The 17,438-nt window shown below is 43.3% G+C and overlaps 1 protein-coding gene across 2 annotated transcripts in view; it reads left to right on the forward strand.

Annotated features, from left to right (window-relative positions):
* The window catches only part of WDR19 (WD repeat domain 19), an 84,902-nt gene that overhangs the window by 32,588 nt on the left and 34,876 nt on the right, over positions 1–17,438 (forward strand). For both annotated transcript variants that reach the window (XR_013220067.1, XM_077279891.1), the window contains exons 12-18: positions 1,029–1,143; positions 3,061–3,167; positions 7,888–8,010; positions 8,632–8,781; positions 9,862–10,009; positions 12,929–13,133; positions 15,113–15,272. Coding sequence is in view for 1 of the 2 variants with exons in the window: in XM_077279891.1 (XP_077136006.1) it covers positions 1,029–1,143; positions 3,061–3,167; positions 7,888–8,010; positions 8,632–8,781; positions 9,862–10,009; positions 12,929–13,133; positions 15,113–15,272 (1,008 nt within the window). In the remaining variant the exon portion in view is untranslated. The remainder of the gene's footprint in view (positions 1–1,028; positions 1,144–3,060; positions 3,168–7,887; positions 8,011–8,631; positions 8,782–9,861; positions 10,010–12,928; positions 13,134–15,112; positions 15,273–17,438) is intronic.

Consider the following 17,438-nt stretch of genomic DNA (forward strand, 5'->3'; position numbering starts at 1 on the left):
ATTGTGCAAAACATGGAGTGTGGTTTAAAGGTGTATTCCAACCTAACGCAGTTCTTACCCTTCCACTGGATAAGTGATAATGCTCACATCTGTGAAAGTCGCACAATGAGTTGAATGGGTAGTCTACGGATTTAAAGGGCAGGTAGGATCCAATCAAAAATAGCCTTAGGCTAATGGGAGGAGTGCAGAGTCAGAAAAGGGCCCTGATTAGTGATGAGCGCACGTGCTGGGATAAGGTGTTATCTGAGCATGCTCATGTGCTAACAGAGTGTCTTTGGTGTGCTCGAAAAATATGTTTCAGTCCCCGCGTATGCATGTCTCGTGGCTGTTAGACAGCTGCAACACATAGGAGGGATTATCTAAGAAAACAGGCAATCCCTCCATGTGTTGTGACCGCCTAACAGCTGTGAGACATGCATCCGCGGGGACTCGAACATATTTTTCGAGCACGCCAAAGATGCTCTGTTAGCACGTGAGCATGCTCAGATAACACCTTATCTAATCATGTTCACTCATCAGTAATCCTGATATCTGTTTTTGATTAATTCTGCGTACTACCTGCCCTTTAAATCTGTAGGGTTATAGCACAGGAATGGCAGGATATTAGGTAGGGACCCAGCATAGATGGATGCCTTGTCGTGGCTTATGGGCTCTCATGAATTGGCCAATTTATGCGCTAACTATCTTCATTTTTACAGGTATATTCCATATAGCAGTAATCAGATGAAATGTCATAAGTCTAATGTGTATATATTTATACTTGTCATGCCGCCTTCTGCTGTATGCTCTTGTTTGTATATTATGCACCTGTTCACACTTTATTCTGTTCGGAGGGGTCTGTCAGTTTTTTTTTTAATTGTTTTAAACTTGAACAACTTACTGATGCCCGATTTATACAATTCATACAGAGCAACAAAACAATTGCACGTTCTTCCTCCTCCCCCCAATGAATGAAGTGTCGTCTCTTCAGCCGCTTGCTGCCGCTTTTCCTCATGTGACGCCCAATGTTTAATCTGCTCGTTACTTAGGAGCTGCCAATCACCGTTTCGGTTGAAGTGGAGCCCAATTTTGTGGCGGTGGGCCCTTACCATGTCGCTGTGGGAATGAACAATCGCGCCTGGTTCTACGCTTTGACTGAGAATGGTGAGAGTCAAACTGTGAATTTAATTAAAGGGTTTGTCCAGCATTGGGCGACTCCTTAAAGAGAAGCCATCAGAAATTTTTGTATGAAAGGTTTTATTTTTTACATTTTTGGCAAGTTTTTTTTTTTGTACATCACAATCATGTCTTAAAAAATGTAAAATCTAAATGTTTTCACTCTGGCCACTGGGACTTTTTTTTTTAGACTTTAACTTTCTGTTGCTTCAGGAAACAACACATGCACATAGTGGTCAGACCCCAACCCTATGTTTTATATTGAAACATTCAATGAGCATGTTCCAAGGTGATTGTGATGGGAAGGGGGGGCAGGTGAGCTGTGACATCACCTCTTGTGATTGACGGGTCCTATGTTATCAGCTGTCATTGTAATCCTACCTCTGCTGATATGGAAACTTCTGTAAACTCTTCCTGATATGACAGGAAGTATGAGACTAAAACCCCAGTGGCCAGTGTGAAAATTGCAAGGTTAATATTTTTTTTTTTTAAGATTGTAATTTGAAAATAAAATAAAAATGAATTTTTTTTTAATACATTAACACAAACCCAATATGCGATTTTGTGTTAATGGCTTCCCATGAAATGCTACAGTGCAAAATGTAAAAGACCCATACAGGCCTCCCGGACAGGCATCATTCCAGCTATGTGCCTACCGTGTCCCCGGGTGCTCAGGTGGCATTGTTAGATCAGGCGAGCGCTGCAGCCGATCACAGGCCGCTCATCCCCTACAGGATTCACAGTTCAGTCAGATAAAGCTATTCCATATGATGAAAGTGTGACGGCTGCAGCCGATCAGTGGCCACTGATAGACAGCAGCGCTCATGTGACATAATGTCACATTAACACCCGTGAAACATCTCAGAAAGGTGCTGGAATAGTGACCTGTCTGTGAGTATGGGTTGTTTTTATTTAGGGGATGGGACAGAAAGAAGAAAAGAGGCGAATAGACAGTAACGTGGACACATAAGTATTTCTGATGCACTATGTGGCCACCTCTGGACCTTGTATAGTGGCAGAATAGCAGTCTCCTGGCTGGACCACCGCTCCTACGACACCACTATGTCATACTTCTCATATACCATTAATGTCTCAGATGGTAACCTTTCTTTAGGTTTCCTCACTTATCCCTCTCACCCACAAAGCCCTCCACAGTTCTGCACCCCCCTATATCTCATCCCTCATCTGTGTCTATCGCCCTAGTCATGCCCTCCGTTCTGCATCTGGTCTAAGACTAACAACCTCCATAATCTGAACCTTGCATCTCCGTCTCCAAGACTTCTCCCGTGCTGCGCTAGTGTTCTGGAATGCGCTACCCCAGATGATCCAACTAATACCTACCTCCCCTGTGGTTTAAAAACTCATCATTTTAGACAGGCTTCTCGCCTCGACTCACTAACCTAACTCTCCCCTGTTCCCCCCTTCTAAATCTTAATCCTGCCCTCCTATTCATCTGTCTCCACGCCCTCTATGACCCCAAGAGCAGACGATAACTGCACTAACTGTAGATACCGGCTGGTGACCGGATAATGCAGCTTTATATGAAAAGCCGTGTTTACTATAATAATGGCTGGACCGTCCATAACAAGCACGTTCTGCCTATTGTGCCCCCCATTACCTTATAGAATCAGGACCCTCACTTCTCCTGTAACTGGTGATCTATGTGTTACTTTGTGATGTCTCTATTGTCTGTCCAAGTCCCCGCTTCATTGTAAAGTGCTGCGGAATATGTTGGCGCTATAGAAATATTATTATTATTATTGTGGATTTTGGGATGGGTTGAGTCTGACAATGTCTCTTTTGGCCCAGAAAACGTGTTGTACTCCTTGTTTCACCCTGACTCCAGCTTCCTCAGGGGTATTTAAAACTGTAGAATTAGTATTTTTTCTGATTTGTTTCCTGCAGGTGTTGAGAGGCTGAAGGATATGGAATACCTGGGGACTGTCGCCAGCATGTGCCTCAATTCTGACTACGCAGCTGCTCTGTTTGAGGGGAAAGTGCAGCTTCACATGGTACGGACCCCAATATCTACAGGAGATGCCTACCAGCAGTATGTGTACCCAATACTGATAGTGTATGGGAGATTTGTAAAGGTTAAGGATGTGGACACTTTTGGGGGATTTTTTTTTTTGTTTATTGCAACTACACATATTTTGTGCTAAAACTAGTAATAATTTTTGTAATTGAGCTTCATTAAATATGTTGCAGTTTTTCATAAAATGTAGTGGGCTAGCCAGAAACTGTTCGGTCTACAAGGATGCACACAATATATGCCACTGTTGCAAAAGCCATATTTTTGGAAAATGAATGAGTTAGAAGTCTTTCAGGAGTGGGACCTGAAAGGGGTTAATTACTTATGTCCGCTGTTTGCCGGAGGAGCTTTCCCGAGTTTTCAGTAGCTCAAAGATGAGTTATAGGGGCAGTGGATTGCTTTGGATTACAATATCGGAATATTTCACTTTTGTATAGATGTGAGATTATTGGATATTAATTTAAAAAACAAAAAAAAGAGTTGATTTAAAAAAACAAAAACATTCTTTCATTTTTTACACCTCTGTGTTGCCATGTCTGTTGCTGGCTGCAGAATGAGTTAAATAAGAATCCATCAGCGAGCGAGAACACATTTATTTCTCCTGTACTGCACTCAGCTGACTTATGACCACTAGTGTGAAGCACAAGTGCTCGTTATTGTCTAGGGTGCTCGGGTATGCACGGAGTGTCGCGGGTGCTCCAGTGACATGATTGAGTCCCCACGGCCGCATGATTTACAGCTGTCACATAGCCACAAAACATGCTAGGATTCCCCCGTGTATAGTAATGTTCTAATGTCCAAATTTGGGTTACAAAGCAGAAACGATAACCTTTCATGTGTCGCGAGCCCTTCTGTGTCATGGACTACATGAAAGGTATAATTTGTTTGCCTAGGCCAGATATTTGTCATGGTGGCCTTAGTCTATGTGACTGCAGACTTGTAAATCCTCACATCGGGTGCATTAAGTGCTGTCAGGATTCCCCGGTGATGGTGCCTGACTGCAAGTATGTGATTTACATACATTAGGTGATGTGCCCACTAGACGTGGTGTACTGAGTGAGACCGGACTGTCTAGTCGGGATGTGGTCGGAAGTATACAAATCGCTTACTTGTGGTCACATGATCGCTCACTCCTGATGACGGCACCAGAGAATCCTCACAGTGCTCATAGTGACTGCAGACTTGTAGCCTAAGGCCAGACAACCCCTTCAATGTGGATCTATCATGTTGAATGTATTGGCCCTGATTCATCAAGACTGTCGTTTGGTGTGCCTGACTTGTGAAATGCGCCATAGTTAAATGCGCCATAGATGCGTGTGCCTCTTGACGTACTTACTACCGTAGCTCATGTTACAGCTGCTGGGCAACAGATATATAGGACTACATTTAATTTCTGATTTGTGCCCCATTTTTTTACGTAAACTGTAATGAATTTGTCATCTGCGCCAGTCACGCACCTTCCGTCTAAGCTCTGCTCACTTAAAACACCAAAAGTCACAGCACTTTTGCCCAGGTATTTGTTGTGTGGCAACTTTTGTAGCAGTTTTACATGAGAATACTGGCTAAAACTCCTTGATGAATCGGCACCATTGGCCCCAATTTGCTAAGACTAGCGTTGGACTCCCCAGTTTTACTGAAGGGGCTACTGGATTAGGAAGCGCCAACTTCATTAGCAGGTTCACGCCACTTAGTGAAGTCAGCGCACCTTACCACTGCAGTGCGCCTTGCCAGAAATGCTACCCTAAATAATTGGGGGCTGGCAGACACTTCTGGAGTAAGTTATGATAAACCTGACTGGCGGCCGTGACCATGCCCCTTAAAAAAAATGTCCCACCCATGCTCCGCCAATACTGGCATAGCTGTCCAAGATTGGCGTGCAAATGACAAAAGTTGCAATATTTTGTGAAATGTCCAAGTTGCGCAAAAATATTGCGACTTATTAAGACGTTTGCACCAGATCTGTGGCATAAACACCTAAATGATTCACCCCCAATGTATTTTTTCTTTAGGGGGGTGAGAGGTAAGGATCTGCATTAAACCGAACATGACTCTTCTTGGGGAGATTATATGGAGCAGTATTTTATGTGCAGCCTTCAATTATTGACCAGAGCTGATGAAGCCACAGCTTAGTGGCGACGCGCGTTGGGCATCCGCTCCTCCAGTGCCTGACTCTTATAGGGTTAGGTTATCATACCTGGCCATTCCATGGTATTGTATGTGGTTGGCCACCTGGATTGGCATCTTCTACATGCCCTTGCTTAGTTTAACAACTGCTGTGCATTGGTATCAGTGCAATTGTACTGTTATGGCGATTTTAGCCAGTAGGTGACTAGGGCAGATGCCCTTGTTCTAAGTGGTTATTTTCCTCTGATATCATGTGTCTAGCAATCTGTGTGCACTAACATCACTGCATGTTGTGCCCTGAAGGCTATCTGTGCCGGTGCCCTGGCTGCTCTGATTGCCCTCTCTTTATTCTGTACGCCTAGATTGCATGCTGCTGTGGGATTTACTAATATTTTATGCTTTGAAGGGTATCCATATATCCACCTTGGGGTATGTATTCACACTCCTCTTATGTTCTGTCTGGGTAGTATGCATATACAGAGCACGGTCCCTGGTTATGTAACCGATCTGCTGTCCATATAGATGTCCGATCCAAGGGTATGTGTTCAGTCATATTTATGTGTCCTATGAGCCATGCTCAGGTGGTCGCCTCATTTTGGGCTCTGTTTTTGGATTGTGTATAGGGTGTTCTTGTGAACCCCTTTTTAATTGTTTTTAAATGTAAGTGTCTTGTGAGTTTGACTTTAATAAAAGCTGTGTGTACTTTTTGTCAATCCTCGTCTATGGTGATCCCCGTTTTATGGCCTATTCTTCTTTTTTTTTGGTTCAGTACATTATGTTTTTCAGAGGTCAGGGTTAGGATCCCATTACTTATTTGACTGTGGTGCCCCCTCAATATACAGTTAGGTCCATATATATTTGGACAGAGACATCATTTTTCTAATTTTGGTTATAGACATTACCACAATGAATTTTAAACAAAACAATTCAGATGCAGTTGAAGTTCAGACTTTCAGCTTTCATTTGAGGGTATCCACATAAAAACTGGATGAAGGGTTTAGGAGTTTCAGCTCTTTAACATGTGCCACCCTGTTTTTAAAGGGACCAAAAGTAATTGGACAATTGACTCCGAGGCTATTTCATGGAGAGGTGTGGGCAATCCCTTCGTTATGCCATTCTCAATTAAGCAGATAAAAGGTCTGGAGTTGATTTGAGGTGTGGTGCTTGCATTTGGAAGGTTTTGCTGTGAAGTAAACATGCGGTCAAAGGAGCTCTACATGCAGGTGAAACAAGCCATCCTTAAGCTGCGAAAACAGAAAAAACCCATCCGAGAAATTGCTACAATATTAGGAGTGGCAAAATGTACAGTTTGGTACATCCTGAGAAAGAAAGAAAGCACTGGTGAACTCATCAATGCAAAAAGACCTGGGCGCCCACGGAAGACAACAGTGGTGGATGATCGCAGAATAATCTCCATGGTGAAGAGAAACTTCTTCACAACAGCCAACCAAGTGACCAACACTCTCCCGGAGGTCGGCGTATCAATATCCAAATCTACCATAAAGAGAAGACTGCATGAAAGTAAATACAGAGGGTTCACTGCACGGTGCAAGCCACTCATAAGCATCAAGAATAAAAAGGCTAGACTGGACTTTGCTAAAAAACATCTAAAAAAGCCAGAACAGTTCTGGAAGAACATTCTTTGGACAGATGAAACCAAGATCAACCTCTACCAGAATGATGGAAAGAGAAAAGTATGGCGAAGGCGTGGTACAGCTCATGATCCAAAGCATACCACATCATCTGTAAAACACGGCGGAGGCAGTGTGACGGCTTGGGCATGCATGGCTGCCAGTGGCACTGGGTCACTAGTGTTTATTGATGATGTGACACAGGACAGAAGCAGCCGAATGAATTCTGAGGTATTCAGAGCCATACTGTGTGCTCAGATCCAGCCAAATGCAACAAAACTGTCATACTACAGATGGACAATGACCCAAAACATAAAGCCAAAGCAACCCAGGAGTTTTATTAAAGCAAAGAAGTGGAATATTCTTGAATGGCCAAGTCAGTCACCTGATCTCAACCCAATTGAGCATGCATTTCACTTGTTAAAGACTAAACTTCAGACAGAAAGGCCCACAAACAAACAGCAACTGAAAACCACCGCAGTGAAGGCCTGGCAGAGCATCAAAAAGGAGGAAACACAGCGTCTGGTGATGTCCATGAGTTCAAGACTTCAGGCAGTCATTGCCAACAAAGGGTTTTCAACCAAGTACTAGAAATGAACATTTCATTTACAATTATTTAATCTGTCCAATTACTTTTGGTCCCTTTAAATACAGGGTGGCACATGTTAAGGAGCTGAAACTCCTAAACCCTTCATCCAATTTTAATGTGGATACCCTCAAATGAAAGCAGAAAGTCTGAACTTCAACTGCATCGGAATTGTTTTGTTTAAAATTAATTGTGGTAATGTCTATAATCAAAATTAGAAAAATGTTGTCTCTGTCCAAATATATATGGACCTAACTGTATATTCTCAGAGCTGAATTATAAACGTCATTCCCTTTATATAGTTAAGTTTGTCAGCGCTGTTAAAGGGTAATAGATTAGTGATGTATCACTCTCCGCAGATTGAGAGCCAACCTCTAGATTCCCAAGAAGAAAGGGAGACCCGTCTGTTCCCGTCCACAGACGAGAAGTATCGGATCCTGTGCCATGCACTGACTGGAGATTTCCTCATTTATGGCACCAATGTAAGTACAAATACTTACAGATATAAGAAAGAAATACCAGAAATTAACATATACCAGCTAGAGACTACAGGGCTGATATACATATACCTGGGATAATTCTCATTTTTTTATATTAAAGGAAATATCCGGGACTTTGAAAAAAAGGCATGTAGTTGCTAACAGAAGCACCCGGCATCGGTCACTGTCCGCTCCTGCCAGAGATTCAGCTGCTCCCTCTCAACAGAGCAGCAGTTTGTCTTCCTGCTGACAGGGCGGGACTACTGGTGTCATGCTGACTGACAGCCGCCTAATTGGGGGAATCGGGCTGTCAATCATCATGACACCAGTAGTCCAGCTCTGTCAACAGGAAGACAAACTGCTGCTCTATTGACATGGAGCAGCTGAATCTCTGGCAGAAGCGGTCAATGAACGGCGCCGAATACAACAGGCAGGTAGTTACCTCTGGTCCCCGATATCCCCATTGATAGTGATCTATTTAAAGACTAAAAATCTATTACTTTCCATTTGTCAAAACTGACCATGATTGTAAGTAATGTAAATTCAGTCTGATTGTTAACATTGACGGTCACATCTATGATCGGTTATAGAAACAACTCCAATCTATTTGTGCTTTGTGTGTAGACCGGACTCGTGAAGTACTTCTACCTAGAAGATTGGCAGTATGTCAATGAATATCGGCACCCGGTCAGCGTGAAGAAGATATTTCCTGATGCATCTGGGACCAGATTGGTTATAATTGATGAGAAGACTGAAGGCTTTGTCTATTGCCCAGTAAGTATTAAATGCCTCCTACTCGCTAGTTGCGTTTGTTCTTATTAACTCTCTTGTACAGCGCCATATACTTCCACAGACATTATCATCGCTGTCCCCGATGGGGCTCACAATGTAAATTCCCTATCACTATGTCTTTGGAGTGTGGGAGGAAAACAACGCAAACACGGAGAGAACCTACACACTCCTTGCAGATGTTGTGCTTGGTGGGATTTGAACCCAGGACTCCAGTGCTGAAAAGCTAGAGTGCTAACCACTGAGCCACTTTGCTCTTGTATAAATAATGCCTTTCTTTGCCTTTGCAAAAATCATCATTATTGATTGATCCATAAATGTAAATGATGCTTCCAGTGCCATTTACATTTGCAGAAGACATTGCGTTGCTCTGGCATGTTCCCTCACTGGGTAACGACAATGCTCCTCACTGGTATTGAGAAGATGGTAAAGATGGAAATGTCTAACCAATAGTCCACTATGAGTTTCTTGATTTTCTGTTTGTGGTTTTATTGCAGTGTGTAAATGCAGACATAACTATACTGGCCTATAGGGGGCGTATATGATGCTGCCACAGACATGGGCAATGACACAATCTATCAGCAGCATTTCAGTGTTTTGTCACTGTTGCATCTCCTGTCACTAACTTCAAGGCCTTTAACATGGGCTGCTAATCGCTTGATGACGCTCATTCCAGATTATTGGCCCCAGCAAACATAACAGCGATCAGCCAATAAACATGCAAATGCTTGCTCATCCACTGCTTGCTTAGTAAGTGGCCTAGAAAACACCCCTATCCTAACCACAACTTCATGCCAGCCACAATTGGAACAACCAATGATTAGTGTCCCCATACAGTTTGCATCGGATTATAAAAGGACCTTAAAATGAGCGCCAAGTGACTTGTTATAGCGCCAGATCAGCGATCAATCTGCCATATAAACCAGCCCCTAGCCACTGTGCCTTTTTATTAAATATGAAGAACCAGTCGTATATGTTAATAGTTTATTGGAAAAACATGTAATGAGTCCTATATCCCTAGTATGTTCCACCATGCCTCACAGTCGTGTTGTTGTTTTTTCCCAGCTAAACGACAATTTGTACGAGATTCCAAATTTCTCTCCAACCATTAAAGGAATATTATGGGAAAACTGGGCAATGGATAAAGGCGTCTTTTGTGCATTCGATGACGATAAAGTTTTTACATACGTCTTTCATAAGGACACCATACAAGGTATGTATAGATTCATGAATTGCACCTGACATATTGAATGCCATACTCGGGCGCTTCTATCAATGCAGGGTCCAATGCAGCAGAGTAGAACGCATGAATCCATCAAATGGCAAAAATTCAATCACTAATCACTATTCACACATATGTGCTTTCTGTAGCGTATATGTGTAGCTACAACGCCAACAGATCCGCACCACCAACAGAATGAAGATACAGTAGAGCAAAGCTTCAAGATAGGCAAGAAAGTTCGCAAAATAGTCACTATAGTATAGAAACCCACCTGAAAGTCGTATATGCTCCGTTCTAAGGAGGTTTTGTATTGTTCGGTAGTAGTAGCCTGTCTGTAGCTAGGAGGTAAGTGGAGTAAATGAACCTCCGGCAAGTAGTATTAGTTGGCCCAAACACAAATAAAAAGATATCTTTATTCATTCATTGAAACCCTGATAATTACATTGCATTATTCAGACCTTTGGGTGCCTGTGTGTCCAGCTGAAATATCCAACGACTCTCAATGTGTGACATCTGCTTCTTGAAATCTCCACCTGTCCTTTTTTCCCCAATCTGTATGCCCTAGGCTTCTGAACCACTAAATGGTCTTATATGTTTGTCGGAATAAAGAGTGTCCTTCAAATGTATGAGATAATATATATCTAAGACCATAGAATCTGTCACCAAGTCTTTACTGCCCCATCTAACAGCAGATTAAAGCTACTTTCATACTAGCGTCGTGCACTGCACATCGCAATGCGTCGTTGTGGATAAAAAAAACGCATCCTGCAAAGTTGCCCGCATGATGCGTTTTTTCTCCATAGACTTTTATTAGCGACGCATTGCGACGCAGTGCCACACGTCGCAACCTTCGTGCGACGGTTGCGTCGTGTTTTGGCGCACTGCCGCCACAAAAAAACGTTACATGTAACGCATGCGCGGCCGAAACTCCGCCCCCTCCTCTCCGGACCTTGCAATGGGGCAGCGGAAGCGTCCTAAGACTGCTTCCGCTGCCCACGTCGGGCATTTTTTGCACAGTATGCGTCGGTACGTCAGGCCGACGCACTGCGACGGCCCCGTACCGACGCTAGTGTGAAAGAGGGGAGTAGAGCCTAACTGTCACTGGGTCACTTACTGGGCTCCTTACTGTAGTTTTGATAAATCATTTTTATCTGCTGCAGCTCTGCTAGTCCTCTCGGTGATGAGCACCTGCTATGTAGTTCTTGATGTTCAAGTGCTCTGGCTATCCCCGCTGCCATCACTGATTAGCAGTTTGCTGGCTGGCTATGTACAGTGTAGTGGTAAGTGCAGGGTTAGACGGATCTCAATATCGAGGACTACATAGCAGAAGCTCATACTGAGAGGACTAGCACAGCTGCAGCAGACAAAAACAAGGATTTTATCAAAATCATATAAGAAGCGCAGTAAGTGACACATCACTGGATTCCCTATTATATGCTGCCCTCAGATTTGGAAGCATAAACCCCATTAAAGAACATTATCTTGTTGCTTCCCTCAGAATAAACGCAATCTGCAGGAGATGATGGAATTTGTAGTCCATGTTACATGTTCTGAACTGCACAATTTGTGGACAGTTCAGATTGACTTTCATTTAGGATGCTGTTGGATAAGTGACTTCAGTAGAGAATTAAAAGTACTAGAAAAGCCGTAACGGGAACCTGTTATGGCCCCAAACGCCAATATCCTGCAGATCTGGGGTTATTCAGCAATTTAAGCCTTAAGCCGTGTGGCCGCCACACTGAAAATACATTGACCGCTAACCATCTATGCAGTGCAGAGATGGCTGTCAGTCAGTGCTGGTGCATGCTTACAGCCGCCGCTCACTGTGTACTGTGGAGCCGGCTGTCAGTCACTGCAGGGGTGGCCGGTGACACCCGCCGATCACTGTGTACATATCTCAGAATAGCTGACTGCCTAGGTAGTTTGGCAGTTCCAACAAATAAACACATCAGATAAAGAGGACAAGGAAGTTATATGCCGTAAAAATTCAAAAATCTATTGATGTACATTTAACAAATCATGACATTAAAATCAATAGGGTCAAAAGTGCAAAAGAAAGACGCCGCAAGGAAACAGTGCCAGGTAGATATATATTTGCTTATTATACAAGGAAGTCCACAATGTGTTATTGACTCAAAGAAGAAGCCAAGGAGAAAAGGGAGATAATTATAGCATGTGTGTCACATCAATCAAAAGAAGCAGAATCCATGCTTTCAAAAATATGTTGATAACATAACCATATACCTGATACAGATATGGGTAACTGAAGTAAAGGAGAAAAAAAAAATGAATATTTAAAAAAAACAAAAAAAAAAACACTAGGCCAGAGTCAGTATTAACAGTGATTCATAATGCAAATAAATGGGATATCCAAAGCAGTAATAGCAAAAAAAGTGACGGAGGAAGCCTAAAGTGAACATTAGTATGGCAAGTATCTGGAACACTGTACCTTTAAGTGGCGTTTCTGCCCCGACGCGCGTTTCGCGTGTTGCTTTATCCAGGGGAGGTGTCCCTATTGATTTTAATGTCAGGATTTTTTAAATGTACATCAATACATTTTTGAATTTTTACGGCATATAACTTCCTTGTCCTCTTTATCTGGTGTGTCACTATGTACATAGCAGTGACTGAAGCCGCACCACTATGCCCCTGTCATTGAAAGTCGGAGGAATAAAATGCTTTTCCCCCCCGGTAGCCGGGCTTTCAGTGGTGGTGGCTGGGCAAATTTGGAAGCTTATTAACCTTCAGATTAACCCCTTATATGCTGGGTAATAGCATTTGAGGACATTGTCTCCCCTCGGTTGCTAACATCAGCAGCTACATTTTTACCATTCCTGATACTGGATTGCACTGATCTACACATCAGAAGAGCCTCTCAAAACCTGACACCTCTTTCCCTGGTTGTTTCAGGCTCCAGAGTTATTTTGGCAGGTGGCACCAAACTACCTTATGGCCACAAGCCAGTTCTGTTACATAATGGAGAGCTGACGTGCCAGACTCAGAGTGGGATGCTGAACAACATATTCCTGGGCACCCATAGCTTTCTTAGCAATACCAAAGATGAGGAACCCAAAGAACTAAAGACGATGGTGACACAGACTCTAATGCTACGCAGGTAGGTTGGTAATACCTCGGTGTCTGGAGCTGAAAGCTTTTTTTTCCCCGTGTTTTACAGTCACATTCTAAGAGCCGTAACTTATTTTTTTTGGCGTAACCATATGAGGGTTTGTATTTTGCAGCATGCGTTGTATTTATCAGTGGCACCATTTTTGGATACATATAACTTAACCAACTTTTATATTTGGTACAAAATATAGTATTTTTTCTGATGGTCAATTTCTTTATAGCCACATGCAAACTGTAACATTGTGAAAACTTGAACATATTTTTGCAAATCTGACCATACATCTATCACATCAACATTCTAAACAAATATTTTTCATAATTTAATACTTTCTCTCACCAGGATATTGTAATAAACTTAAGGCCCCCTTCGCTCGTCAGTGTCTTTGGTACGTGTGGTAACAGTTTTCACACGTACCGGAGACACACGCACACCCATTATATTCTATGCGGCTACGCACATGTCCGTTTGTTCACACTGACCGTGTTTCCGTGTGACCCACACTTACACATGGCCGTTTTTTCCGGCAGCACGGACGTCAATACGTCCCTCACATGTGCACATGGATCACATAAAGTGTGACATCCCTGTACCATCCGTGTGACACGTACCAGTATAGAATACAGAATAGAAATGACAGATGTTTAGGTGTTAAAGATTTGTTTGCAGATATAGAGAGATACATATCCGTGAGATATATAATTAGTGTCTTGCATGTGTAGTTTACTGTATTTGATTTAAGCCAATAGATAAATAAATGAAAAAAAAAATGACGTTGGGTCTTCCCTATTTTGGATAACCAGCTAAGGTAAAGTAGACAGCTGCTGTTTTATATTATCAGGCTAGGAAGGTCCGTCCTTTTTAGGTCCTTCCCAGCCTAAAAATACCAGTCCGCAGATGCCCCAAAATTGGCACATCACATAAAATGTTTCAATTCTGGCACTTTACCATCTCTTCCCAATTGCCCTGGTGCGGAGGCAATCGGGGTAATGGTAGTTGTGGTTGATATCAGCTATGATTTGTCAAAAAAAACTCTCTAACCGCCTACTCTAAACACTGACTTTCTCCTCCAACACCTAACCAGGCAGTAAGAATTATCACTGTCAATTCCCAAGTGCCAGTGGCAAGCATATATACCAGAGGGGAGCGGCCAACACAGAACAGCTGAGACAATTCAGGATGGAGAGCTCCAGGAGATAGAACTGCTTAACTCTTGCCATGACAGAGCAAGAAAAACCTGCACTGCTAATAGGATGGTGAAGAATATCCAGTCAGTGCAGGAGTTCATGTAACCAGATGCCGTGATCTTTTGGCGCCTGTCTGTCGCGGTATTCCTGCGACAGCCATAGTTCTGATGACCTGGGGAATAATTTTGCCAGTTTTTTTTTTATCGCACACAGAATTTTGTGAAAATAAAGTCTCCAAAAATCTGTGGTGGAATAGCTTTTTTTTCCTCCACCATTTTACATCACTTGAAATTTTTTTGGCCTGTCTTTCAGTTTATTATTTGGTAAAATGAAGTGTTTCATTTAAAACGACCATCCATCCCATAGAAAACGAGCCCTCGAACATCTATATACAAGTTATGGCTCTTGGAAGAAGAGGGGGAAAAAACCTAAAAGCATAAAAATGACATTTGCTACATCATAAGGGGATTAAGGCATCTCCAAATAAAAGCAACAGAAAATAAGAATGAAGATTATTCAGGCTTTTTGTTGGCCTGACCTTAGCATAGGCATCCACATCTTATCGGTGGTGGTCCAACCTACAGCAAGCCCTCCGCTCAGCCAACTGAAGGCGCCCACACATTGTCATCGTTGTGTAACTGGCATCCTCCATACTTTTGGTAGCGGCTGCATTACCAGGCATAATCACTACTAAGCGTACGTGGCGGTGTATGGTATCCTGTGTGTAGCGGACAGTGTGACAGTGGCGGACTGATGAGATTTGTTTGCCTACTCGTTCGGTAGGTTCTCAGATGCCTGGAACGTGTGCACCTTGTTGAATACAGCGGAGGCTTGGAACGAGCTCGCCCGGGCCTGTCTTCACCACATGGAAGTGGAGTTTGCCGTGCGGGTATATCGGACAATGGGCAACGTGGGCATGGTGATGTCCCTTGAACAAATAAAGGTATGTGGTTAAAAACCAACTGGTCTATAACTGTGTACTACTGGGAGGGAATGACCTAATGTTTAAATCTGATTTTCATGTTATTTTTTTTTTCTTAATTTCTGATATATTTTCCGTTTTGTGATCTCTATTAAAGAGGTTGTCCTCTACTTGGAAAACCCCTTCTCATTCCTCATGTTTGGCCCCATTAAAATCAATTAACAAAATGGAAAGTGATTGAACAAGAGAAATTTAAATCAAATCTATATTTGGTGAAATCGGGGCTCCCAGCGGTAGGTCCAAACTGAAATTATTGGTATGTGAGATAAGCAAAATGATGCAGGGGGTAAGTCAGGCAGGCTGGTGTGCCGGGGTACTGTATGCTGCTGTGTACACCCTGGAGGAGCTGGGATGTGGAGTCCTGGCCGTGGAGAATGGTCCATAGGAGGTGAGCGAGGCTGTAGGGCCTGGAGCAGAGGGAGATGTCTATACTGTCCCTGGAGAACACGCTGAGGCTGCAAGAATCAGGTAGCTAGCATGCAGAAGGAAGATGGCGGCTCCTGGGGAGAAGGGAAGAGGAAGGCACAAGCTGGAGCAAGCTAGACTGCAGCAAAGACAGTGTGAACGCCAGGGGGCCAAGGCTGAGGTCTAAATTAGAGGCTTTGGGGGGGCGTGGGAACCTGCTAAGCAGCCATAAAAGCCATGGCCTAATTTAGAGCCCCTGCCCCAGCAGAAGAATCGGAGGTTTGTGGGAGGCGTGAAGTAGCCAGCTAAGCCTCAGCAGAAGATGGTGCATATGTAGATATCTGGCTCCAGCAGGGACATGGGAGGCTGGTGTGATGGGGGAGCAGCAGGAGGCAGGGAGAAGGGATGCCCTGGGGGAAAAATAGGGGGCCCAGGACAAAAAAATGATGGTGCAGATCACTGTGGGATTATCATGAGGAGCCAGCCCTCGGGATGCAGAGAAGGGGCTGTACTTGCTTGTCTTGAAGAGGCTTGATGCTGGACCCTGAATGTTCTTCGCTCTGTGCAATGTGTCACTCTCTGGAGGGTGGGTAAGTGGCATCAGACAAGTGGCAAAGACTGTCCGCACCAGTAATCGAATGCCGACTGCATCAGGAACTAGCCCTGCCGCCCAGAGGAGCGCGGATATGGCCTGAACTCTGGCCGGCTTGTGTTGGGACCACAGAGACCTCTCTGTTTCCCTATCTAAAGGAGTAAAGAGAAAAAGATCAGTTAAAAATGCCACAAGCAGAGACGGGTGTAGGCCCCCAGCCTGTGCCTACCCCCTACATGTCACTAAGCTAAACTGGTTCAGTCCAATGTCTGCTGATGGGTGTAGTCTGATTGTAGTCTGCCAGCAGCACGATGCAGGGACAGACTCTGATTACCCTGATGTGTCGCTTAGTTTATTGGGTGCAGCAGTTATCATACATTTACTGTTTTCTCTGCTGCAATTAGCAGAGCTCGGAATGCTGAGATGTGTATAACTCCACCCACATCACTGATTGGCTGAAAACTGCCAATCAGTGGTGCGGCGGGAGTTACACAGAACATGAGGACTACCTGGCGCGAGACAACTCCTTGTAATAATCTAATGCTTATAAAACACTGATTTTATTGAAACTGAAAAACACAGCCTAGTAAGTGATACATCATTAGAATCAGGGTCTCTGTCCCTACATAATGTTGCCTTTAGATTACATAACAAAAACTTGATGACTGATTCCCTTTAAGTGTAATTCTTAGTGTTAGCCTGCTGGTGGCAGCATCATACACCCAGGGTTTCCTGTGTTCCCAATGAAGCAACTGAAAAATAAACACTTACGGTATGTTTTTAAAGCATTCTTTCCAGCATTTTTCCCACACATGCCTAAAACCTGTATACAGTACTATGTGTGTGTATATATATATATATATATATATATATATATATATATATACATACACTGCTCAAAAAAATACATGGAACACTTAAATAACACAATGTAACTCCAAGTCAATCACACTTTTGTGAAATCAACCTGTCAAGTTACGAAGCAACACTGACTGTGAATCTATTTGACCTTCTATTGAGCAAATGGAATAGTCAACGAGTAGAAATGATAGGCAATTAGCAAGACACCCTCTATAAAGGAGTGGTTCTGCAGGGGGTGACCACAGACCATTTCTCTGTTCTCATCCTTT

The sequence above is a fragment of the Ranitomeya variabilis genome, chromosome 1 (assembly GCF_051348905.1).
Source record: "Ranitomeya variabilis isolate aRanVar5 chromosome 1, aRanVar5.hap1, whole genome shotgun sequence".
In the NCBI taxonomy this organism is placed as follows: domain Eukaryota; kingdom Metazoa; phylum Chordata; class Amphibia; order Anura; family Dendrobatidae; genus Ranitomeya; species Ranitomeya variabilis.